Source organism: Cantharellus anzutake, assembly GCF_015039405.1.
Source record: "Cantharellus anzutake strain C23 chromosome Unknown EI90scaffold_12, whole genome shotgun sequence".
In the NCBI taxonomy this organism is placed as follows: Eukaryota; Fungi; Basidiomycota; class Agaricomycetes; order Cantharellales; family Hydnaceae; genus Cantharellus; species Cantharellus anzutake.
Genome location: NW_024066962.1, coordinates 953,021 through 976,589, shown reverse-complemented (window position 1 = coordinate 976,589; position 23,569 = coordinate 953,021). Strand labels below are relative to the sequence as shown.

The 23,569-nt window shown below is 49.2% G+C and overlaps 7 protein-coding genes across 7 annotated transcripts; 5 read left to right on the top strand and 2 right to left on the bottom strand.

Moving 5' to 3' along the window:
- Positions 1-904: 904 nt before the first annotated feature.
- EI90DRAFT_2912815 (uncharacterized protein) lies at positions 905-5,269 on the top strand (the record flags this gene model as incomplete). The annotated part of the gene is made up of 11 exons (XM_039054477.1): positions 905-1,606; positions 1,660-2,423; positions 2,477-2,729; positions 2,791-3,108; positions 3,162-3,503; positions 3,562-3,787; positions 3,848-3,964; positions 4,023-4,411; positions 4,464-4,716; positions 4,765-5,099; positions 5,150-5,269. The coding sequence occupies 11 exons, from the start codon at positions 905-907 to the stop codon at positions 5,267-5,269; spliced, it is 3,819 nt and encodes a 1,272-aa protein (XP_038918934.1).
- A 1,825-nt stretch (positions 5,270-7,094) lies between these two features.
- EI90DRAFT_3047406 (Intradiol ring-cleavage dioxygenase) lies at positions 7,095-8,727 on the top strand. Its single transcript, XM_039059548.1, has 7 exons — positions 7,095-7,675; positions 7,730-7,783; positions 7,833-7,965; positions 8,025-8,083; positions 8,156-8,272; positions 8,335-8,602; positions 8,655-8,727. Exons 1-7 carry the CDS (start codon positions 7,409-7,411, stop codon positions 8,714-8,716), a joined length of 960 nt encoding a protein of 319 aa, XP_038918933.1. The 5' UTR covers positions 7,095-7,408; the 3' UTR covers positions 8,717-8,727.
- Positions 8,728-8,959: 232 nt separating this feature from the next.
- EI90DRAFT_3047402 (uncharacterized protein) lies at positions 8,960-10,420 on the bottom strand. Its single transcript, XM_039059547.1, has 6 exons — positions 10,398-10,420; positions 10,194-10,345; positions 9,819-10,142; positions 9,749-9,765; positions 9,531-9,696; positions 8,960-9,476 (listed from the first exon to the last, which is right to left on the bottom strand). Exons 2-6 carry the CDS (start codon positions 10,287-10,289, stop codon positions 9,141-9,143), a joined length of 939 nt encoding a protein of 312 aa, XP_038918932.1. The 5' UTR covers positions 10,290-10,345; positions 10,398-10,420; the 3' UTR covers positions 8,960-9,140.
- Positions 10,421-12,041: 1,621 nt separating this feature from the next.
- EI90DRAFT_3280023 (regulator of chromosome condensation 1/beta-lactamase-inhibitor protein II) lies at positions 12,042-14,297 on the top strand. The gene is made up of 6 exons (XM_039066724.1): positions 12,042-12,482; positions 12,541-12,681; positions 12,733-12,963; positions 13,016-13,176; positions 13,230-13,389; positions 13,450-14,297. The coding sequence occupies exons 1-6, from the start codon at positions 12,075-12,077 to the stop codon at positions 14,224-14,226; spliced, it is 1,878 nt and encodes a 625-aa protein (XP_038918931.1). The 5' UTR covers positions 12,042-12,074; the 3' UTR covers positions 14,227-14,297.
- An 88-nt stretch (positions 14,298-14,385) lies between these two features.
- Positions 14,386-18,729, bottom strand: EI90DRAFT_3287772 (uncharacterized protein). Its single transcript, XM_039067073.1, has 13 exons — positions 18,423-18,729; positions 18,033-18,146; positions 17,691-17,983; positions 17,443-17,659; positions 17,244-17,384; positions 17,069-17,193; positions 16,013-17,006; positions 15,417-15,938; positions 15,326-15,354; positions 15,204-15,273; positions 14,987-15,146; positions 14,755-14,936; positions 14,386-14,700 (listed from the first exon to the last, which is right to left on the bottom strand). Exons 1-13 carry the CDS (start codon positions 18,675-18,677, stop codon positions 14,482-14,484), a joined length of 3,321 nt encoding a protein of 1,106 aa, XP_038918930.1. The 5' UTR covers positions 18,678-18,729; the 3' UTR covers positions 14,386-14,481.
- A 148-nt stretch (positions 18,730-18,877) lies between these two features.
- EI90DRAFT_3172523 (peptidyl-tRNA hydrolase) lies at positions 18,878-19,722 on the top strand (the record flags this gene model as incomplete). Its single annotated transcript, XM_039066326.1, has 4 exons — positions 18,878-18,933; positions 18,989-19,060; positions 19,126-19,178; positions 19,237-19,722. Coding segments are annotated over 4 exons (396 nt in total), but the record flags the coding sequence as incomplete, so codon positions are not given.
- A 1,042-nt stretch (positions 19,723-20,764) lies between these two features.
- Positions 20,765-22,814, top strand: EI90DRAFT_3047387 (MFS general substrate transporter). Its single transcript, XM_039059546.1, has 8 exons — positions 20,765-20,838; positions 20,910-20,938; positions 20,996-21,121; positions 21,184-21,210; positions 21,303-21,372; positions 21,433-21,568; positions 21,592-22,189; positions 22,251-22,814. Exons 1-8 carry the CDS (start codon positions 20,813-20,815, stop codon positions 22,589-22,591), a joined length of 1,353 nt encoding a protein of 450 aa, XP_038918928.1. The 5' UTR covers positions 20,765-20,812; the 3' UTR covers positions 22,592-22,814.
- Positions 22,815-23,569: the final 755 nt, after the last annotated feature.

The window sequence follows — 23,569 nt, the reverse complement described above, 5'->3', positions numbered from 1 at the left end:
GAACGTGTGTATAAGAGAATGCGAGGTTCCCTCCATGGGGAGATGACTTGTCCAACCCATTCGAGCTGGAACTACCTTGATGCACGGATGCCCCTCGGTTTAGCGAATATTTCCTTGTAGAGATCGATATCGGTTTAGGACTCGTGAGATCGACTGACGCTTTGCCTTTGGATGCATTGGAGGAAAGAGACAAAGATAAAGAACGGACATTCGTAACATTTTCAGAATCGGAGCCAGAGTCCCAAGCATCGCCTTCGTCCCAGTCAACATGACTATTCGAAAGTCGAGGACGTTGCTGGAGGCTTGTGATATACGCTCTTGCAGGGGGCGCAGTCATTTATGCAGGTGGTCACGCGGCACCCTCAATTTATGTCGGAAAACCGGTAACGCGTTACCCAAGGCGTTACGAAGGTGTTACGGATTCTTACAAGACGGAGAGCGTTTACAACTTTCATTGGTCGACTGGTAAACTGCAATGAGCTGCTTAGACTTACATCTGGATGGAGTCGCTCACGATCGCCTATTCTGACTTACTTCATTCCTGTGTACGGTGTACCTGACAATGTAACCATGCATATTATGGCATGCAATCATTGCATTCCTCTTGCGTACCCACCACGTACTCTTGAATTTGACTTACACCATATATCGGCCCATGCAAACGCCATGCTGCTTACAGGTCTTGTGTACTGCATATAAGTCCGCTAAACCTAGTCGGCTCGAGGCACTGATAATTCAATAGCGTTGCAACGCGTTATAACCACTCAAAACGTTACAACGCTCCAGAAACGTTACAAACTGCGCAGAAAGTGTTACAAGGCGCGTTAAGTACTTGAGTAGAACGGCGGTTTCCGAATTCCGACATACAATTCAATTGTCGTCCCAACTTTTTTCAGCCTGAGATATGGCGGAGGACCTATCTATCGAAGAAACGCTCGTCAAAATTCGTGGGCATGTTAACAGCGGCCTGGCTAATCAGTCAAAACCAGCTCATGTTCTGGTCGCTGTTGAAGGTGCATTGAAAGAACGGAATCAGCCTCCCACTGCTGTGGCCCTCTACACCTCATTACAAGTAACTCTAAAGGAGGCGATCGCTCGAGAAAATGGAAAGCTTATGCTTGGGGAAGGCGATGTCATACCTGCTGTGCTATATCTTCTATCTCTTATTCTCCCACACGTTACACATGCAATCATCCGTTCACAGTTGGTCGGCCTGCTAGAAATAATAACGCCTCTGTTCCCTCAGCTCGATAAGAGCGCACCACCCCTGAGATCTCTTATTGGGATTTATGGCACCTTATTCCCAATACTGGATCAGAACTTGCTCACGTCCGCTCTGTTACTTCGCCAATCCTACGCCTTGATTCTTCAATACACTTTGGATTCTCGGCCAAAAGTGCGCAAGAAGGCCCAAGAAGTTGTTGTTGCTGCCATATCATCCCCTCCTCCACCGATTCTTACCCATCCTTATGCGAACCAAACTGCTGAAGCCATAATAGATGCGCTTCAAATGGTTACAAACAGCCCTGCCAAGTCGAAGGGAGTTGAAACTGGCATTTGGGTGTGCGCGTTTGTGAAACATCTTGCACCCACTTGGCCGCCATCGGTATGTCTGCATGTCCAACTATCGTGACATATCTTTTGAGCGTGATTTTGCAGCAATTAGACAACCTCTTACGTCCGCTACTGGCGTTACCATCCCTATTATCCCCGTATCTAACCTCTGAGTCATATGGACTTCTTTCAGTTCTTTTGCGATCGCCCACGTTAGTTTTGCCTGCCTCCAACATCCTATCGTCTCTCCTGCAGTTTATTCCAACCCACCACTCACAAGCCGAGGCGTGGCTCGAAGCTGTCGAAAATACCATGGTTGCTTTGGCACGCACAAGCAGCGAGGAATGCTCTGCCTCTTTATGGAAAGTTTGGACGCTAGCGAAGCGCTGGCTCAGTAGCGATGAAGATGCTGTTAGACTTGCTTCGGAAAAAGCACTTTGTGCAATGGCTCGGTATTGCATTACTGACGAAGCTATTCGTAATGCTGCATCTGCATGGGAGAGCAAATCATCATTGGTGCCTGCCGCGAAGGACGGGGCGGGAAAAGCAAAGATGCCTACACTACTAAGCATCATATCCGACTTAAATAGTGCATTCCATGCTGTTGCCTACGCGAAGGCCGTTTCGTCTCTTCTTCTTGTCCTCTCGGCCCTGCTGTCGCGTTTACGCACGCGCCTTGTACCTGATGGCCACAACTCTCCAACCGCCGCAGAGCTTCTACTGGGCGAGCTGGTGCAGCACGCTGGGAAGCTGAGAGCCTCGAATGGCTTCGAATACAAACAAGAGGCAGACGAGACACTTGGTACAGCTATTCGTGTCCTTGGACCTGCGGCATTCCTGAATCTGCTTCCGTTGAACATCATTCCGGGGTATGTCTTGTTCGTTCGATTCCGTAGTTTAATATCTGACCTATTATTTCAAGTGCCAAGAATCGGAAGAACAGCGAACTCCAAGGGAGAGCTTACCTTCTTCCCCTTCTGGCCTCGCATATATGTAACACTCAGTTATCCCATTTCATCAGTACATTTATTCCACTGTCAGAGGAGCTGTTCAACCTAAAAACGGAAGCCGAAAAATCTGAGAGATCAGCCGAGGTCAAAGTTTGGCATGTGTTGATAGATCAGATATGGGCTTGCTTCAAAGGTTATTGCGAATTGTGTACCGATGTTTCTGAGGTGAACATTTCGCTAATTCACCCCTCCCGTCGTTTTCCGTTGCTCAATACGTCAAAAATAGGCCTTCACAAACCAGTTTGCTAGATTAATCACCAACCTTCTCTACACTCAACCTTCGCTTCGTAACTCTATCCTACTTGGCTTACGAGTGTTGGTTGAAAGTGTGCAAACCGTCGCCAATTCCTCTGCACCTCCAGATGCCCTCACTTGGGGCTTCGGGATGTCACAAGTAGATGCTCGCAAGAACTTAGAATTTTTGGGCACTCTCGCTTCGAATATGATTTTAGTATTGTTTAATGTGTTTAGCACCACAGGTTCCGAGGAGAGAGGTCCTGTCGGCGAGGCGATTAAGGCTTGGCTTACAATCGCTGGCCCCTCGGTATGTTTGCGACCTTTGCTATCCCGAGACGTAACTAAATCTATGCGTTACAGGATGCTGAAACAATGTACAATAAGCTCTTGGAGATGCTTCAGACATCCCTCCAAGACACTGCTCCTCAGTCTGGGGACATACCTCTCTCGCATACGAGTTTGGACTTGATACTTTTATTGTTGCCCCATTTGCCGCCTCCTCTATCCTCCGCCCTCTTGGAGAAGGCGTGCTCCAAGGACCTTCTCGAAAGTAAGGACCGTGGAGTCCAGAAGCGCGCGTATCGCATCCTCGCCAGGTCCATTGAATCCGTCAGCGTTATTCGAGATGATAGTGTCGCCATTGAACGCCTCGTGAAACGGATCGTAGCAACATCTCAGTCGATATTGCCAGGAGTAGAGAAAGTGAGCTTCAACAATAGGAAGTGGTGTTGTCGTGTGATTAACACACAATCCCCATTAGGACAGGATTGGTCTACTGGCAGTTATTGTCCCGTCACTCCCAAACGGCGAACTGCATCTCATTGCGTCTTTCATCACTGAGGTAGTTTTGGCAACAAAAGAAGACAATTCCAAAGCTAGAATAGGTGCTTTCGATCTGCTCGTCTCTATGGGCGCCAGGATGTCGGAGGGCGGGACTATCAAACGCAATCTGATCCAGGACATGGACAATAAGGGCGCGGAGCCTCGTCCAGACGGTATGTTGGGTGGCTACTTCCTGAAGCATATAGTTTGACCTACGGTCACAGTCCCTGCCTCAATTGAGGAGTTCATTACCATGGTTGCTGCAGGTCTAGTGGGAACAACTCCCCATATGATCAGTGCAACCATCACCGCCATCTCTCGAATAATGTTTGAATTCAAAGGTGCAGTGCGTCTTCGCATTTAAGATTGAACCAGATCATCCTTACGGAATGCAAACAGACCGTGTTTCACCGAAAATGCAAACTGAAGTCTTAACAACAGTCACAGTCTTTTTGAGATCTGCGAACCGGGAAATCGTCAAATCAGCGCTAGGCTTTGCCAAGCTGGCGGTAACCGTCCTTCCTGTTACAACTGTTCAGCCTATCCTACTAGACCTAGTCCCAGCGTTGCTTGGTTGGTCACACGACCAAGGAAACCGTTTCAAATTGAAGGTACGACACATATTTGAGCGTATGGGACGACGTTTTGGATGGGACAATATCATCCAACATGCTGGAGATAACAACTCTGGCGGTTACAAAGTGATCCAGAACGTCAAAAAGCGTAAAGACATGATGAAGAGGAAAAAGGCCGCCAAAGCACAGGAAAATGACGAGTCAAGCTCTGATGTCAGTCCGTCTGTCTCGCACTCTCAAGCTGTTGTTTAGCTGATCTGAATAGGATGAACCCAAACCACGAGTAACAACAGGAGATGCATTCCATGATGTACTATACGGCAGTGAAAGTGAGGCTGAGGATTCTGGGGGAGAGTCGGGCCGGAAACAAAAACCACAGTTGAAGGGTAAGGGACAGGCACAGCGGGGACGCAGCGTTGACAGGAGGGAGGCGCACTCAGCGAAGATCGGGACGCGCCTACGAATCGATAATGATGATCCTACTGATCTCTTGCATGCGGGTGCTACATCCATCACTTGTAAGGCACCTACACTGCCATTTCAGCAGCGGATTGACGTTCTAGCAGCCTTAAATCCACGAAAGAAGCGACAGCCTGGTCAAGAAGCTTCTCATTTCAGAACTGAAGAATCAGGGAAGCTTGTCATTTCGGACGATTCCGACAATGGCGGCGTTGATCGGGCGGAAGACGATGCTGCGGATACACAAATGGCGTTGGTGGACGATTTCAATCGTGGCCCTCGAGGCGAAGTTAAATTCCACAAGAACACTAAAAAGCGCAGAGCGGAAGACTCTAAAGCAGAGGACGTGGAAATGGCTGACCGTGACGCCGGCGAAGGTGGAAACAAACGCAAGAAGTACAAGCAGGAGCCCGTACGGCTTGGCCGAGAATTCAAAGCCAAGGTATCCAAGAATGAACCTCCCGAAAGCTGCATAACTGAATAGTTCATTAGAATGCCGGGGGTGATGCTAAACGCGGAGGGGTGGATCCGTATGCGTATCTCCCACTTGCAAAAGTTGGAACAAAGAAAGGACGGAGCACCAAATACAGTTTTACAGGTAAACGTAAATGAAGACGAGGCCTTGCTCCCCCGCATCAGTAATCTACCTAAAATTACGCCGTCAGGCATATCCGGGACATGACAGCGTCCTGATACTTCGTGACCTGCAGTCTCCATAATAGTTTCACTTCACTTTACCCCACCATTTACTTTATAGGGAATCTGTGTGCTTGCTACCGTGTGTGTGCTTGAGCCGTAGATACTATATTTCTCATGATTATGCATTGCCCGTCAACCGGTGTGCGGCGTGATGTTCTACTCGTACAACTGGCAATACGGTGCATCACGTCACAGACCAGGTCCAGGCAGAGACTCAAACGTCAAATCTGAGGTAACCACCGTCCTATCTATGTAGCAAAGCTAGACATTACCGTCTGCATGTCTCCCTGGGACTATGCGACCAACTTGTCATTCCTGATCATGATTCTATCGTTCCTCCAGCCTCTGATCAAGAAATACCAGAGCAGCAATAATGAGAGCAGCCGTCCTTGACGATTTGGCCCGAGTCACACGAGATATTGAAGTTGGGGTCCCTGAATTATCGATGAAATGGATATGCTAGACGCGCCTTGTATGAGATTTACCTCGGCGTGATTGTCTCCGCAGCGCTTTGAGATGACGTCGAGCGTCAACAGATCGACGAGATGGTGATGATGACGATGTCATATGCAAAACGGACTTTCTGTGTGTGCAGCTCTGGAAAGCCCGTGATAGATATAGAATACATACCTTCTTCCGAATCCGAAAACATACTCTGTAACCGTGGTCTCAGGAATGAGGCTGGGGTGAGTGGTTCTACTCTATAGTCTACTGGAATGCAATACACTCCATCTCCTTCCAAAACCAAAAACGAACTTCCTTGGTCATTGAGCGCAGGATTTTTCCCGAGGGAACCACCTGGACCCTTCTAAGTTGGGGTAACAGTCCTCGTTTCGTGCCACACCCACAGGCAGACACGCACCGAACATGATGTTGACATGATGAACTCACCATGCCAGCGAGAGATTGGTAGCGGTTGTGTGTTTGAAATGCCTCTGATATATGCACAACGTTGTTATCATCAATTCAGGATCCAGCTAAGAGTAGGATCCAGCGTACTTTACAGGATAATATTCTGCGCGCCCGATTTGGATGAACAGCTCTCCCGATATAGGAGAACGTTCAGTGCTTCATCATCGTGGACGATCACGAACTGGTCCTTTATCCAAATCGAGTGCGCAGATTTTTTCCTTTTGCTACAAAGGCACCAATCTGCCTCGGAGAATACAGTAGACGTTGATCGCCGAGGCAATTGCCCCAGATATATGACAAACCAGGAAGGCGGTATTATTCCCTCTGTCAGATCCCACAGGGGCCGCCAGCTCCGCCTGGGCCGTGTATCGTAGGATGAAGTATGCGAATACTCTAACAGTGAGGCATGTTGAATCGACTTGGCAGCATAAGGCGACGAGCATGGGGATTCATGACGATTCTTTGTAAGAAGATGTCTTGCTAGCGAAGGTACGATCGGTACGACCGTTTGTATCAAGGTTGACGTTATTGAGGATTGGCCAGCAACTGTCCTCGCTTCCCGTTGAACAACAGTTTGTTGACGACATCGTTAAAACGAGACGAGTGGAAGGGGTCTCTGAATACTACACCCACCCCACCCTTCCTGGCAGATAAGCCGGAAGAGGGGGGATTGCCATTCAGTGCCCGATCTTTCCAGATTCCTAGACCACTGGGGTTAGATTCAGTCACCAACTCCATCTCAGTGCCACCTGGTCAGACGCAATGGATATAGCTGCACCATACGAGCTGGAGAGGGTGGTATTTACCAGTTGAGAACAAGTCTAAGTAAGTAGGATATGCGGATTGCCCTGAAATTTTCGTCTCCTTCCGACCTTTTTCACTAACACGGCCGAAGTTTTTCCCTGGATGCATTTTATTGCATTAAAATCTTGTGTGAACACTTCATCCGAGATGGAAGGTACCATCAAGGAACGAACAGGACATCTTTCCACTTCACTTCCAACGCATGCTGCCAGTGAGGTGCGGCCAGGTTCAGCGGCCTATCAATGGCCACTCCATATGGAGCTGAATTTTTTGGTACCTATAAGATTCCCCTTATTACTTGGTTAGTGGAGCTAGTTTGTACCAGTGATTCCCGGTATGAGGACCGTTTCGTTTCTGCTCGCTGTGCTTGTCGTAAACATCCTTTCCTTGCCTGCGATACTTTCCAAATCTTTTTCACCCTATCCCCAGCTGGAATCAGAGGCACGCAATCGCGCTGCCCGCAACTGTGCTTCTGCTATCCGTGCGTTTCAGGAGCAGCGCCGAACGATTCGCGACTTTTCCAAGAAGTTGTCGGGCCTAGAGAAACTTTCCAACAGAGCCATCAACGGACCTCTTTGGCACAAACCCAAGGGCATCCGTAACGTAGGAGACCCAAACACAGAGCCTACATAATGGGAAACTGAGTTTTGTTGTTAGACCACCTGTGTACTCACACCTGAAGTCACGGAAGGTCCTTACTATATTAAAAATGTGAGTTGTCTACCCGCCCCAACCAACACCCGTCATCGTGTCTTTGTAGGAACTCGTTCGCCGAGATATTCGAGAAGGTCAACCTGGCGTTCCTTTGATCCTGGACATTGGTGTCTTGGACATTACCACATGCAAGCCTCTTCCGAATGCGTTTGTGGAACTTTGGAATTCCAACTCTACAGGTGAAGTTTCTCCGCATCTGGCGTATCATGCATCAGTATTGACCTAGTTGGGGGTTCAGGGTTTTACTCTGGTTTTACTGAATCTGTTCTCCCTCCTCCGCCCCCTGGCATATCTCCTGTAGGTAAACTGGACCTCTGCACTATATTACCCCCGGGATTGTGAATAAACGCACTCTTCGACATTAAATAGAATATGACTGACGAGCTCGACTTCCTTCGCGGCGGATGGCCGACAAACAAGAAAGGTGTCGTAGAAATGATCACTACGTACCCAGGCTATTATACCCTTCGAACTGTCCACGTCCATGTGAGTTACGCGCACGAATCCAATCCAATCTTCTTTGGTCGGCTGTTAAAACGCTCTTTCAGACTGCCATCCAAACACATTGGAAAAAGGCAAGGAATGGCACTATTATTTCGGACGCTGGTCATTTGCTGCACCGCGGCCAAATTTTCTTCGAGGATTCTCTGACCGATAAAGTTGTTGTCACTAATGCGTACTTAAACAACACGAAGGGACGAACATATAACTCTCAGGATGGCATCTTCCAGCAGGAGAACTCGCACGGTTATAATGCTATTGCTGACACCTATCGGCTCGGACCTAAGATTGGGGATGGCATTCTCGCCTACGTCAGTAAGTGACACACTCTTCTTAGTCCCAGAGTAGACACTAAATCCTTTGGTAGCTATTGGCGTGGACTCAACCGCTAGATACTCATTCAACTCTACAGATTATTGGAACCCCTGACTGAGATGGCGTTTATACCTGTACAAACATGTTTAAATGCTCGATGGCTCCCCAACTACCTGGTGATGCCGAGACGGGCCATATTCAAAGCGATCCTTTATAAATCCTTCACGAGTCTGACGTGGACACTGCACACATCTGTTATCTAAGTGGGGACAGTTCCCCGGACTCGAAACTCTAGCAAGTGAGGATATCGACATAAACAGCACGTTTACACATTGGAATGCATAATATCATTTGTGATCGGGACCATTATCTGCATCCTAGGTCCATTGTGTAGACAAAGGACCGTAGCAAGGCGCGACAGAAATGCAGTGTGGATTGTCTTTGTGACTGATGCAGCCGCGCACGTAGAAATGTGGGTGTAGATATAAGTCCAGATTATTAGGATTATAAAATTACACGATCGGCGAATAGATGTTCATCATGAAGCAGCGGTAGCCTCGCTGGACTGTTTTGAGTTCCCATCTGTTGTCTCGGCGGGCGGAGGGGTCGAACCACGCCGAAAAACGTACAACACCGCCTTGCTGACGTAGGAGAATGCGAATCGGACAAGATGGTAGAAATAGATGAACCAATTTAGCCCGATGAGAATCCCCAGGAGGGCGAGAAGTGGAGCCACCACTTCTGGGAACATAGCAGACAGAGTGTGGACTACGAAAATCAAAAATGCTGATGTTGCAACTCCAACGCAAAGTATGGGTATGCGGGCACGGATAGAGAAGATGGCATATGTGTTGAGCGCATCCAACGCTCGAAGCTGTAAAGGTTTATCAACGAGGCAATCAAAAAGCAAGACAGGAATAATGCGAACCCTGAATAAATCACCCTCTTGTGGGTAATAGATGCAATACATCCACGCGCTAACCGCAAGCCCTATCGCCGACGACATCATCGACACGGCGATTGCGCGTTCTCCAGAAGTATCCATGGGCATGATGGTCCCCTCTTTACTCAGGCCCAAAATTGCAGAATCAACCCTGTAAATGCTCGATAATTTTCCCTTACACATAAGCACACAGGCCGACTCACCCAATGAGGCACATCACCTAGGGGCGGGAGGTGTAAGGGAATGAAAAAAGGAATAGCCTCGAGTACTCACAATCATGGCGCACGTCATCCATTCCGTAGATAGGTCGATCTTTATCTTCTCAAACTGTGAATCATCTGTAGCGGTATGCATTCTTCGATACGGAGTAAAGAATAGGAACGAAGCAGTATGGGGATTCATAGGTGGCGGCAAGGAGTCATATGAAGGCAGGAGAGAGGATGATACGGAGATTTCGGTCGACGAGGCAAGAGACATGAGTGGATGTTCTTTGGTTTCGTGATTCGGGCTGGGGGGCTCAGAGCCAGGGAGGGAAATAGATGGAGGGAAAAACATTGATTCGATCCCTTTTGGGGGTTGAGACGACTCGATCCAAGGCTAAATGTTGATGAGTGACGAGCTAGATATCACACACTGCATATGCGTTACCTCGAAGTTCGCCATATTACAGTGCACCACTGGACTGGAAGTGTCTGGGTCAAGCCCTTGGCCCATGAAGTATACAATAGAACCAACGGACGACATCCCATGAACACAGGAGCCCCGGGGAAGGAGTCCTGGTATTTCCCACCACGTGCATGCTGATTAAATATGTAAAAATGAAATATGACCGCGAGTTGGTCCCAGACTCACTAGACAAGTCGAGAGTCCAAATACATGTCCCCTCTTTTCGACCAACGGCGATACATGCGATACTTTCACCAACCATGCATCCATGCAATGAAGGAGGCCATGATTTGCCGACTCCTTGAGGTGCGTTCGTGACCGCTGGTCGTTTTGACCACGTACGATTCAGTACTGAAAATTGCCAAACGTTCAGAGACTGTAAATTCTCATCTGGTGGAGAAGGTCGTGATGAGGAAATATTGGCCTTCTTGCTGGGCTTCTTCCGTGATGAGTTGTGATGATTCAACGATCGTTGCTTCATCGGACTTGACTCAACACTTTCGTGGGGAGTCAGAGATGACACGGGTATTTATGATTTACGCACCCGATAACCACTATGTGGCTTTTCCATGACAGTCCTACCCTCGGACACCCTGCAATGTGGGTGGGCGTCGTGTTGGGCCGGGGAAAACCTCGGGTGTGTTCTTGTCTCCACATCAATTCTGAGGAAACTAATTGGATGAGGCAAGATGGGAAGGGGTGGAGAGCATACCTCGGTTTCGCAGGCTGTGCCGTGAAACGTCCAGACTCCACACATGAGTCATGTTCTGGTTCCCAAGAAGATACACCCTTTCCTCCAGAGCGATCAGTACAGGAGTGGACGGGTGACCGTGAGCCGTGAAGTCGGAGATAAGATGGATGGGGTGATAAGTAAGATGGTGATCTATATCCCCCGAATCTGTGATTATAGACCCATAAGCCCAACAAGGTCCCCTAAGTTTACGACCCGGACTGACTGTGCTTATAGACGGTGAGGGTTACTTTTTTAGATTTTGCACCCCTTCTAACAATCGCAACAAATTCCTCAGACCGAGTGGAGACAAGAGCATCGTTTGCAGAGAATGACTGCTGGTTCACGCCAGTGGGCTTCTGCGTGTTCACTTTATACACTTTAGTTCCTTTATAATGTACTGAAACCACTCGATGCACGGGCGCCGATGCCGCAACCATAATCAGTTGCCTGGAGCATGCATGAAAATGAACGCCTGAGTCTGGATGTGGTATCAGATGTGACATGCTCTCTTCACATTCTCCATCTCCGTCTTCGAGGCCGGAAGTCTCAGTATCACTCTCGTGATTGTGGGTTCTGACGGAGGTAGAAGAGGATGCATAATGGTAATCCATGCTCGGCACACTGAGGCCGAGCGAGGATGAAGGGGCTGAGGTAGCTTCACAAGACTGGGCATCTTCTCCTAGAGACGAGGAAGAAGCAGGAAGCCGCAAGGAAGGCCGCAGGGGAGAGATATTCGATTGGCGCCGTTCACTTTCAATGGCCGCAAGCAGCTCGGCAAGCCTGTGAGTCTGGTCAAGACCATTTGTCTCAGTAGGAGGAGCCCCATCGAGAACGTAACCCCCAGACATGGAAAATAGCCCAGGGATCGATCAGTCGACTCTTTAGTAAGTCAGCGCCTAAAGTCGGGGAATATTACGAAAGGGAAGCACGTAAAAAATTAATCAGCGTACTTACGCTTCTGGTCAGATGACCTTTCCTCAATCCACCTGCTTTTCTTGGTTCCCTCTCCTCTCAAGCTACTTCCATTCTGCGCGTCCGCGGCGCCAGCCACTCTCCTTTTGCCTCTGAAACACATATAGCAACTTTCTTCCACTTCCACCTTTCTTGCATAATAGCATAAATCTAACATAATGCCTCGTGCGCGCTCTCTTTCTGTTACTCCCTCCACTGGCGCGTCACGCTCCAAGATCAATCCTCCAACGGACGGAAAAGATGATTTTCTGCCACCATCCAGACCATTAGGGAAGCGGAAACGTGCTCAATCGCAACAAGGGTCTCCATCGCCCGATTCGGGACTGGCAGAACCCAAGCGAAAGCGCGGCCGTCCAACGAAAGCCGAAGCTGAGAAACGACGTGCCCAAAGTCTTGGACCTCCTGTTGTATCTCGTTCTGTCCGTGCTGGTAGCTTAGGCCCAGGTAAGGCACCTGCCAGTCGTAAATCTGAGGTGTTGGTTCCAGAGTCGCATCCTCGACCATGTCGGCAGCTATTCATCTGGGGCAACGGAGACATGGGACAATTTGGTCTGGGGCCAGATACTGTGAGCAGGCCCATTCTACATGTCGTCCAACCACGTAACTAATTCGCTCATTGTTTAGTTGGGTGACATCGTTCGTCCAAGGCTCCACAGCTGGTTTGAAGAGGCTACTAGAGAAGGGAAGCTAGGAGGGGAGGGGGCGGGCCTGGAAGTCATCTGTGCGGGTGGAATGCATAGCCTTGTTATTGATGAGGCGGGGAAAGTATGTTGATCTTAACAGCGGCTCGACTCAGTTTTTGAATGATAATATCAGGTTTGGTCCTGGGGGATCAACGATAATGCTGCCCTAGGAAGGCCCACTGTGGAAATTCCAGATCCCTCTAATCCAGGAAAGAATTTCGAGCCCGAGGAACTCGAAACTCAGCCAAAGACTGTTGATACTCTTGTGGAGGATAATTTTCGGGCGGTGAAGGTTGCTGGCGGGGATAGTGTCAGTGTCGCCCTCGGATCCCGAGGAGATATAAGAGTATGGGGAAGCTTTAGAGTGAGCGCTTGTCGTGTCTATGCTGCACATTCACTGATTTCCAACGCCACAGGCCTCAGATGGGCTTCTCGGATTTGATGGGAAGGAAGGATCCCCTAAGACTCAAGTAATCCCGATAGCCTTATCGACTCTGCAACAATATCAGTTCGTTGATGTTGCCTGTGGCACTGATCATGTCTTAGCTCTGACTTCTACCGGTATTGTTTGGGTATGGTATGTATATTTCATTTGGCCATTCTTTTTATAATTTAAGTGCTTCGTTATAGGGGAAATGGTCAACAATCGCAACTTGGGCGTAAGATTATAGAAAGAAGGAAGATCAATGGTCTCGCACCAGAGCGACTATCGCTTCGCAAAATCGCTTTCGTTGGTTCCGGAAGCTATCATTCATTTGCTGTAGATCGCGAGGGGAACGTGTATGCGTGGGTATGCGGGTATTCCAGCAATATTGGCGCATGTGCTATCGCTGACTTCTTAGTTGATTAGGGTCTTAACTCCATGAAACAGACCGGAGTCTCTCAGAAGGATGGAGGCTCAGATCAGATCATTCCCACTCCAACAATCGTGTCCACTTTGTCTCCATCCGCACTTGGCAAAGACCGTCGGGTTGTTCAGATTGCGGGTGGAGAGCATCATACCCTTTTCCTGCTCAGCGATGGGAGTGTTTGGGGTTGCGGAAGATGCGATGGCTTCGAACTCGGAATCGGCGAAGATCATCCCGCGATGAAGGGGGTCGACGAGCGTCGAGCAGCTCATGAAGAAAGATGGAAACGAAAAAGAGGCAGACAACTGGCAAAGGTCAGAGTTGTGAAGGCGATGAATAGCGTGGAATCAATGGAACATCATGACCAGGAGTCGTCTTCCGATAAGCCACCACCCATCGATGATTTCATCCCTGAGCCTGTGCCCATTCTGTTTCCTCCGCCCCTTCTATGCGGTTCACAACCACAAACGGATTCAGACGCACCACCCACATGGACGGATGATGCTTACACATCACCTCCCGCCGATCCTATCATCCATATTTCCGCGGGCACTCGACACAATCTAGCAGTGTCAAAGTCGGGCTACGTCTACGCTTGGGGATTCAGTACTCAATGTGCTTTAGGACTCGGCAAAGACGTCGAATTTGCCAGGGTTCCCACCCGCGTGAGAAGCAAGAAGTTGGATGGAGATGAAAGAGGTACATGGCTTGTGGAAAAAACTGCGGCAGGCGGACAGCACTGCCTTATGCTTGCAAGATGGAAGGACAAATTGAATTAATACACCTCGGAAGTTGATGGCTCTGTCTGCTTGCTTCCTTTAGTACTCAACACATTCGTGTCTTTTTTTTTGGATTCCTTTGTCAACGACACACCATTAATGCCAGATTTCCGACGCGTCTTTCTCGTACCTTCTCGTACGACCAGAGTGACTCTGTGTAATCAATGAGTGGTTATGATATTAACACAAGTGTCCGCGCGATAGAGCTAAAATACACTCGTACAACTGATAGGGTTGTAACCAAAACTGAAACACTTAAGCATCCCCATCAACTCGCACCGGTTGAACCTCCCCGTCCCAATCCAATTGTTGGCGAAGGACGCTATTGACTACGAAATGAAAATTGTAGACAGGGAGAGGACTGCCGTCTGCATGTTTGAGGTCCTCCCATACTTTCCTATCTTCGGGAGACGAGACCAAGTAGCAGTTGGGTTTCCGAAGGATTTTGGCCGATGGCGACAATGATTTCAGAAGCTACCAGATGGTTTTGTTAATTTCTCCGCCAAATGGCATCCTATTTAAGCTTACTTGTCCTCCAGCGCTTGTGACGACATGCTTCAAGGTATCAAAATCCATACCAATCTTCTCTGTCGTATAGAACGTAATGCCATCGAAGACTGGAACGCTCCGATCCTTGGTCAGGGTCGCCTTAAGATTGAAGTTGAACTGGGTCTCTTTTTCTTTGTCCTGTATCCAGTATGACTCCTCTCCTGTGATGAAATTTAGGATAAGGAGAACGATGGGCACAGGCTACCTATACCTAGAAGACGGCCGACTTTGGCGCTATCCTCCAACCATGAAGGCATTAAGGCAAATTTCACAACGCACATCGCGCGCACAAACTTTTGGGTCCGGACTATCCCTTTACTAACTATATGGGTGCATTTGTCGGGATCTTCTGTGAAAGCCACGCCGAGTTTCTGAATGAAAAGAGATATTATTCCCAAGGCATAGCATGTGGATGTCTGAAAACGGACTTTGAGAGTTTTTTGGACTGCAGCCTCAATGTTGCACATTGTCACCAGAACCCTCACATCCGCCGTTTCGCTGCGAAATGATCAACGACTAAACAGTTGACCGCGTAATAAACAAGACTCACCGATTCTTCCCCTTATCAACCTTCTCGGCCTAAACGTGCCCAGAGTGTCAGCCTACCCCTACTCATACGAAACGACGAAATCATTGCTTACCCCGGTAATCTTTGCTTCAATCTTCCGGACTTTACGATCTTTTTCCGCCTCAGACGATTCGCTTGAGGAATTCGTATCTTCCTCTCGGCTACGCTTACCGAGACTGAGTCTCCGGATATCCCCCCTGCTGGACTTGAGGCTAGCTGCAAACGCATTAGCATCTTCCATTTGTGTTGACAAGCCTTTCTCGGCCTTCATGGCAGCCGCTCGGCGTGAAGCCAGGGCACCCATCTGAACGTGTTTCGATGACCCTGAATTGGCATTGTCCACAGCCGCCCTCTTACGTTGGAGGACTTGTGCTTTTTTCGGATTGAGGGAAGCGGCCTTTTCCCTCTCCCTCTGCAATCGTGCCTTTTCTTCGGGAGGAAGTCGATTCATGGTTGGATTGGTGGGCAATAATGGCCGTTTCGGGACCCGTCCAGAGGACCGCTGTCTGTATGCTTCTGCAACTTCTCTGTACACCCTGTCCTCCTCTTCTTTGGTGGGTCTCGGTGGTTTTGAATTGGGCTTCTTGGATTTGAGCTGGTGTCAGCAGTTTCAGGGGTCGGAGACCGGGAGTGTGTGGAACGGGATTCAGGAGGATGATCGAGTTGTACTGGAGCATCATTATCGATCTTACTGGACCGCACTTCCACAGGTGCCCCGTTAGTCGCTACGACGCTCTTTGGGTCACGGTATTCGCTATCACGCTCCTGCGTAATTTCCACAGTACGTTCAGTGGATTTGGTGGTCTGAGAGGTCCCAATTTGTTTGGAGGTTGGTTCGTCTTTAGTGTCCTCATTCCGAAGGAGCTGTTGGGGTGAAGTGGATGTTAACTTTGCTTGTGATTTTGCGTAGCTCCTTCGAATAAGTTCATCGGCGTCTGGAGCCTGGTCAGAATCATCATCCAGATCAAGTGGTATCACTTGACTCCTGGGGATAGACCTATTCGAGCGCCGCGGATATAGGCTTGAATTCTTGCGTGGAGTATCATCACGGTCAGAAAGTGGGGGAGACGCAGTTTGTCTAACCTCCTGCCCAACATTAATATTGGAAGGAGGGCTATCCACAGCCATGTCGTCTGCGGCCTGCGGCTGCGATAAAGTTTCCGTTGCCACCGGTCCAGGTACCTCATCATCCGAGATGTCCATAACAGTCGAGGGAAGCGCACTCGAGGGTTCCAAGGTTCCGGCCACATCTGTTACAGTCCGTTCTATTTCGAGAATACTACCGCCCCGCTCAGATGATAGAGGTGGAATGGGTTCAACAACTTCCATAGGCTTAAACGAGGCAGCAAAGGGGTCTTCACTAACCCTGTTCGATGAGGGTAACCGGGTGGACGCAGCGTTTGCTTTTGACGGCCCAGGAGATGGTTGCCTAACAGGCGTGGATGGAGCTGGTGGACCAGGATGGACTGCTGATCGGTCGCTGTCGTGAGCACGCAAGTCGAGGCTATCTGACCAGTCAACTCCGGGAGGAAACACAGTATAAGCGCCCAACTTGGCACTGGGTTCAATATACCTCCACTGCCTGAAGCAGTCCTCAAGCCATGTATGATTCACTACAGGTATCGTCCACTGCATGGCTCTCTCGACCTTTTTCCCGAAAGTCCTGAAGTGGTGCAGGAGATGCAGCGTAAGCGACTTATTCGCAACAGCCCCCACGACACGCACGTTGCGGCAATGAGGATATCACACTCCCTATGTTTCAACTCTCCACTGAAATCAGCCCCAACACGAACAATAAGTTCTTTGAGAAACTCCCTGGAATGACCAGCATAGTTTGTTAACGATATTCTCTGGAATTGGCGTCCTTAGTCACAATCCGAAGTACCCAAAAAAAAATCACCTTTCCCTTAAATCCCGGAATACTTCCAATAGGTCGTGGCATATGTAGAAGATGGTCGTGAGGGCTGGTAAAACGACCAGTTCCATGAACATGAAACAACCAAGCAAGGGTACCGATGAGTTTCTCGCCATTGGTTTCGGCCTAATAGCAAGCCTTGGAATAACTTATAGGCTAGTAATAGAAGCATACGATAACCCACCATTTCAAAATGTGGTCCGTCGGCATGAGGCACGATAAGCACGTCAAAGGAGCTCGCGTCCAGAGTTTGAGGATCGACGATTTTTGCCCCTGCTTTCACCAGTTCGGACTCCACAGCTTGACGTCGCCCCTTACCCATCTGGAGGAGGGAGCTCAGAAGCACCCTCCGGCCATCCCAGATGTTGTCATTTGGATGGGAAGCTCTCCATTCTGTCCGCCTGCTTGCTCAAACGACTTCCAAGCACTGACACGACTATCAGTTGCTTCTCGTTTTGTGCCTGTAGGGCGCTTGTTGCTCCGAACAACCTCTGGGTGGGATAGTCGACGAAATCGGTCCTCCAAATCACTCTCATCTCTGAGTTCCGACGAAACTCCCAGCTGTCGAGTGAGAAACCTGAACGCAGAACGTCAGGGTCAGGGAAGAGATATTGGTCTACATTTTGACGTCTTCGACACTTTATGGAGTCATCGAACCAGTGCGGAGTTACGATGTAAGGGTGCTTTACAAGTGCATAATAATGCATTGCAGAATCGTATTTTTCCTGCGCCGATGTTTATGAGCAGTTTCCAGAGAACATCCATCACACATACCCCCGTGGGCGAAAGTGTGAATAAGTGGGTAACTTCTCTAGTGAGCCCGTAGCGCCATTGACCACCCAATGACTGAATCCCCGCCGCAATGACCTCGCGATCGCCTGGAGGAATCTAGAAAGAAACAGTGAGATTCATTGGCGTAATATACGGATAAGAGCTCACATCAGCACTACATCCTACAACCCGGAGAATATCATTCTCGGATCTGTTGAGAAATACCTTGGACTTTTGGAAGTCAGGCTGGTGAAACTCATACGCGCGTGCTTGATTCAAATGGGCATCTTACTCGGGTAACCTTTCGGTCCATACTGCTTGCCAAACCCAGTAGGGCTTCAAGAAACGCGTCCTGTGAGCTTTGACGCGTCAGACGATTGGTGCCGCACTTACTGTTACGACCACCTGAGCAGGAACAGAGGGAAGCTTAGGATCTAGGTCGGCGCTTTCGAGTCCATGAGACACAGATATTATGTGAGTAGCTTGATGAGCATTGCGTCGCATCACTTCTCGCCCACTATTGGCACTCAGTATACCCCGTATGGACTCTACAATGTCGCTCTTCAAGCTCGGTGATAAATAATAAACAACTCCATCAAAAAGGTCCCCTCCATCGATTGGTGAATTATCTGCTGGTTCTGAACCCATTGTCGACGGCAGCAGGCGTAATTGGCGACACTCAGTTTCTGGCGGGGAAGCAGGTAGCATGTGACAACGTTCTCACGGTCCCGCAACGCCCCTGACTCAGCGGCCCCGGGCCCGCTGTCAGTTCAGTTCAGAACTTTGAAACGAAAGGGAGACGGTTGTACATCCACCTATCGTATTCTCTCTGGATGAGCACAAGAGTGCCCTCTATCCTTGTGGTCGGTTTAGGCAATTACACACACCCTTGCACACGTCACAGGTAAGGCTCACTAAGCACTCAACCCCTAGCGTTCACCTGAATCCTGTCGCTAAAGCGTCGGGCAGTCGGTTGTCGAGTCCCTAGCTGCTAGACTTGGAATAAATCTCAAGGATGATCGGTCAACCATGTCATGGACAGGACAGAAGGAGATTGAGATACTGCCTCGACCAAAGAAATCAATTAAATCAAAAGTCTTGACGGGCACGTCAAGCCGATCCATGTTAATTTAGTTTTAGTTAAACCAAGTGAGTCTTTGTTCAACTTTGGACTCAAAGCGATCCTTGAATGTTTTGTTTAATGAAGGATTGCTCATGAATGTTTCGGGCAAGTCTGTGGCGCTTGCGTTTAAGGCCCATATCCAACCAAAGGACCTGAGCCGGGTCATTGTCATCCACGATTCCCTTTCTCACAAGCCGCTTTCTGTCCATCCACGCTTGGGGGGTCAGCTAATGGCCACAACGGTGTCACAGATGTCATTTCGCATCTTCAGGGCTCTGCATTTCATCGCGTGCGTATAGGCATCGGAAGACCAGAAGGAAGTTACCACGACTACGTCTTGGAAAAGCTAGATTCATGCGAGCGCCAACACTGGGGGCAATGCGGCGAAGGGGTTGATAAAGTATGGGACGCTGTTGAAGCGATAGTCGCATCGAACCCCCGCATGCAAGCTGTCTAAAGAACTCCTCATTCGATCACATTGGAAGGACAATATTACTGAAGACATCATGATTCATATGTCTTGCAGTCGAGCCAGTAATTCCACGTACCAGTCCACGGTAATACAAGGCCCAGTTAATGATCCCCCTCGCTATAACATGACTCCCGGCTTGGCTCTCATGAGAAAAGCCGTCAAGTCCTCACAACTCTACTTCACCATGCATTTCGCCAACAAGCCATGTTCAGTTGCTAGTACTAGTCATACCGTTGTCAGACTTTCCACTTCTCACTACCGGCCTTCACTCCATTCCATGAACAGGTGCCCGTAATCCGTTCGGATACGCTGCAAGCGTCACAGGCCGGCTTGATCGCCGATCCATCTCTACCTTTTCCATCCTCGTGGAGCATCTGGTTAGCTGAAAATTGACCGATCGCGGCGTTATTGGCCGTGCCAAAGTGATCTTTTCCCAGGCAGAAGCTGAAACTTGATATTGTGATATTGGTTACTCTCACCGCTCGAAGCGACAACACCATGAAGGCTGCATTCCGTCGCCGCGGCACTTTCCGCCAAATCACCATCAAATTGGCAATATTATCTTTCTGCCCCTCTTCTTGCCATCGCACCATGATCAAACCATCACGAGTGTTCTTTCCCCTCACCCTTGAAGGGTTGGTCGGCCCAGGAACGCTCCCAGACTCGGTTCCAAGCCAGCCTTAACTGACGAAGGGACTGGGGTACGGGCTGCGTTACGCACTCCGGCCGCATGTTGGGGGTCCAAGCGCCAACATCTGACTTACTTAACACCAGCATTGCATATAAATATAAACAGCAACCTTGGCGGGGACTGTTTTTTTTTTGGAACCGCGCTTCCGAAATTAAAGTGTCGATCCAAGTTTATGTAATGTCGAATTTGAAATTGGGCCCGCTCCAGCATCCTCTATGTAGCCGAAGTGAGATGGAAAGGTCGGCGCGCATGCAGTGCCTAGGCATTGGCCTTGGTGAAGCCATGTAAGCAACCCGTGTGATACTGCATAGCGGCGATTTAGCCGACCCATCTTGTCGGAGTTGGGAAGTCGCATGGTAGCAACTCAACAAGGACTGTCACTGCGGCGAAAGGAGTAAGTTTTCATCATCATAAATATTGGTCCCGCTCCTCGACCCTTCCTCCCTTCAAACCACCCCAGACATTGCTATCCAGAGGTCAACGCAGGATAAGACTCCATGGTATCTCTTCCAGCATGGTACAGGTACGCTGGATTTCCTATCGATGTTGCTCGTTTGCCATCATCCGAGTCTGATCATGCTCGAAAACCCCCAGAACACCCATGACCCAAGTCGTCCTCGTCGGTAAGTCTTTAACTTTTATCCCGCCTATTAATTTTCTTACCTTCGTTTCGTAACCAGGGATTGTGTGTTTTGCAACCGTCGGCATGTTCAGCGCCGTCTCCAACTTGGGCGCAGGAGGCTTGAGCGATGTTGCACTCTCCGACACTGCTAACGGCGTCCTTTACGGCTGCTTCACTTTAACTGGTACGTACCAATCAGCATACTGGATTCCCATTGGCCAGCATAATTCATCTGCGCGTACACAGGTTTTGTTGCTGGTGGTATCAATAACGGTTGGTAACACTAATTCGAGATTAGGTTGTACTCTCATTCATTCATATTCCCCGCCCCGCTTTTCATCAACTGGACTTCCGGGTTAATCAAGTGCTTGGCCCTCGTCTGACACTTTTCCTTGGTTCTTTGGGATATGCTCTATACGTCGGTGCACTCTGGTGGTATGTCGAAAGGCATTTGTCCGCATCGTGCGTGTCATTCTCAAAGAAGCCTTCATGCAGCTATCAGACTCAGAAGTCGGCTTGGTTCCTTATTTTCGCTGGCGCCATCCTCGGTATCTCCGCGGCCCTTCTCTGGGCCGCCCAAGGAGCAATCATGATGTCCTACCCCTTGAAAGGGATAAGGGCAAGGCCTTCGGTATTTTCTGGGCAATCTTTCAGTTCGGTGCCCTCATCGGCTCCGTCATTGCCCTTGCGATCAACCTCAGGCAAGGTGGTCTCAGTGCTGTCTCAACTAGCACGTACATCGCCTTTTTGGCTATCATTTTCCTGGGAGTTGCCTGTACTTGGCTCCTCCTTCCCCCAAACATGATCGTTCGCGGCGACGGAAGTGTAGTCCAGGTCCAATCCGCGTCCAATCCCAAACAGGAAGTCACTAACTTCCTCAATCTCTTGAAAGATTGGAGAATGTTGGCTTTACTTCCAATGTCCTTCGCTTCAAACTACTTCTACGCTTACCAGGGCGCGGTGAACGCGTTCTACTTCGACTCTACAACTCGGGCCTTGAACGCCACACTTGAGGGTGCCGGTGCGATCGTTGGCGCTCTCTTCGTTGGCTTCTTCGTCCTTGACGGTTCATTGCTCAAAATCACGAGAAGGACCCGCGGTATTCTTGGTTTGACCTTTGTCGCCATGATTGTAATCGCCGTATGGTCCTGTAGTCTCGCATGGCAAATCACGTTCACTCGCAAATCGCATCATATCCGCATGAACTATAAGGACAGCGGCTATGCATCTAAAGCAGCGTTATTTTTCTTCTGTAAGCCGCTTCACCACCGCCACCATCAGCTTCGCGCAGCTTACCTTTCCTTTTCTTCCAGATTACTTTGGTGATGCCTCATATCAAGCTTTGGCATATTGGATCATGGGTGCAATTTCCAACGATCCTTTCACCCTCGCTCGCTTTGCTGGATTCTACAAGGCTATCCAGTCGGCCGGTGGAGCAGGCTCTTTCGGAATGGATGCCGTTGCCACACCATTCCTTAATGAGCACCTGGCGAGTTGGCTTCTCATGTTGGCAGGTTTTCCGGGGGCTTTGGCGGTAATTCGGGCAGTCAAAGAGACTACATATGACGTGGAAGGCGTAGTATACGCTGATGATCTGAACAAAGACCCGGTGGTAGCAAATGGTGTAGAGAGTCCGAGCCTGGAGAAAGTGTAGAAACCGATCCTCAACCGAGTGCCCCAGCCCACCCCCCCCCTCTCTAATTCTTCCATGCCTTGAGTCGCTTTTCCCAGCGACCAATGTGTACGAAATTCTACGAATAGGCTTTTTGGTTACGTTCCTGTGATATGGTGATTTTCTTCTTCTTGGTTGTCAATTGTAGAAATATTTTCCTGGATGTAGTGTTTGGTGAACGGCACACTCAATCTATGGTTAGGCAGACATTCATGGTGGTCGTAGTGTTTGATTGCCAGCAAGCGGAATAGATGAATTGATTCCCATCTACACGTGAGAATTTTTTCATGAGTTGCATGAGCGCCCGCCTGTGATGGTATATGTCAAGGATGAGGAAGGGAAGAGGTTAATTTCCCGCTGACGCAGGCCCGACACTCTGAGTACTGTGCGATATATTTATCAGGGTGACACATGTGTCAGTTATGACAGCTTGCCTAGGGAAGCTGGCGTCATCCAAGGGTCTCATACAGATACGTTTCTGCCTAGTCCACTTCCACGCAAACTACAAAACATTTGCTCGCCTTTCTATGGCGAGGTTCAATCGACTCGTGGAAATTTTTTTTTGCTCATCCGCTGAGCTAACTGGAAGATACCCACTTCGCCACCACCTCAGCTCAAGCATAAATGGTCGGGGGGGTGCCATAACTTTCCTGCCAGTAAAAGCCATTGAACGCATGGTTCAATATTGATCTGCTCCATTGTAGTGAGATAGGTCCCACACGACAAGTTTCAGACGCTCTTTTCAGTGGGGAAAAGGGTGTGTCAAAATGAGAAAATTCACCAGTCGTAGACGGTGCAAATGACAAAGGAAGGCTATCGACAGAGCCTCAGGTATACTTTTCGCAAATTTCGCAAATTGGTGGTAGTTCAGCGAACGGTTAGATTCGCAGACAGCTTCCCAAGAGTACTTCTGCATCATTTCTCCCTCATCTTTCTGGCTCATGGGCTGAATTGGGCACT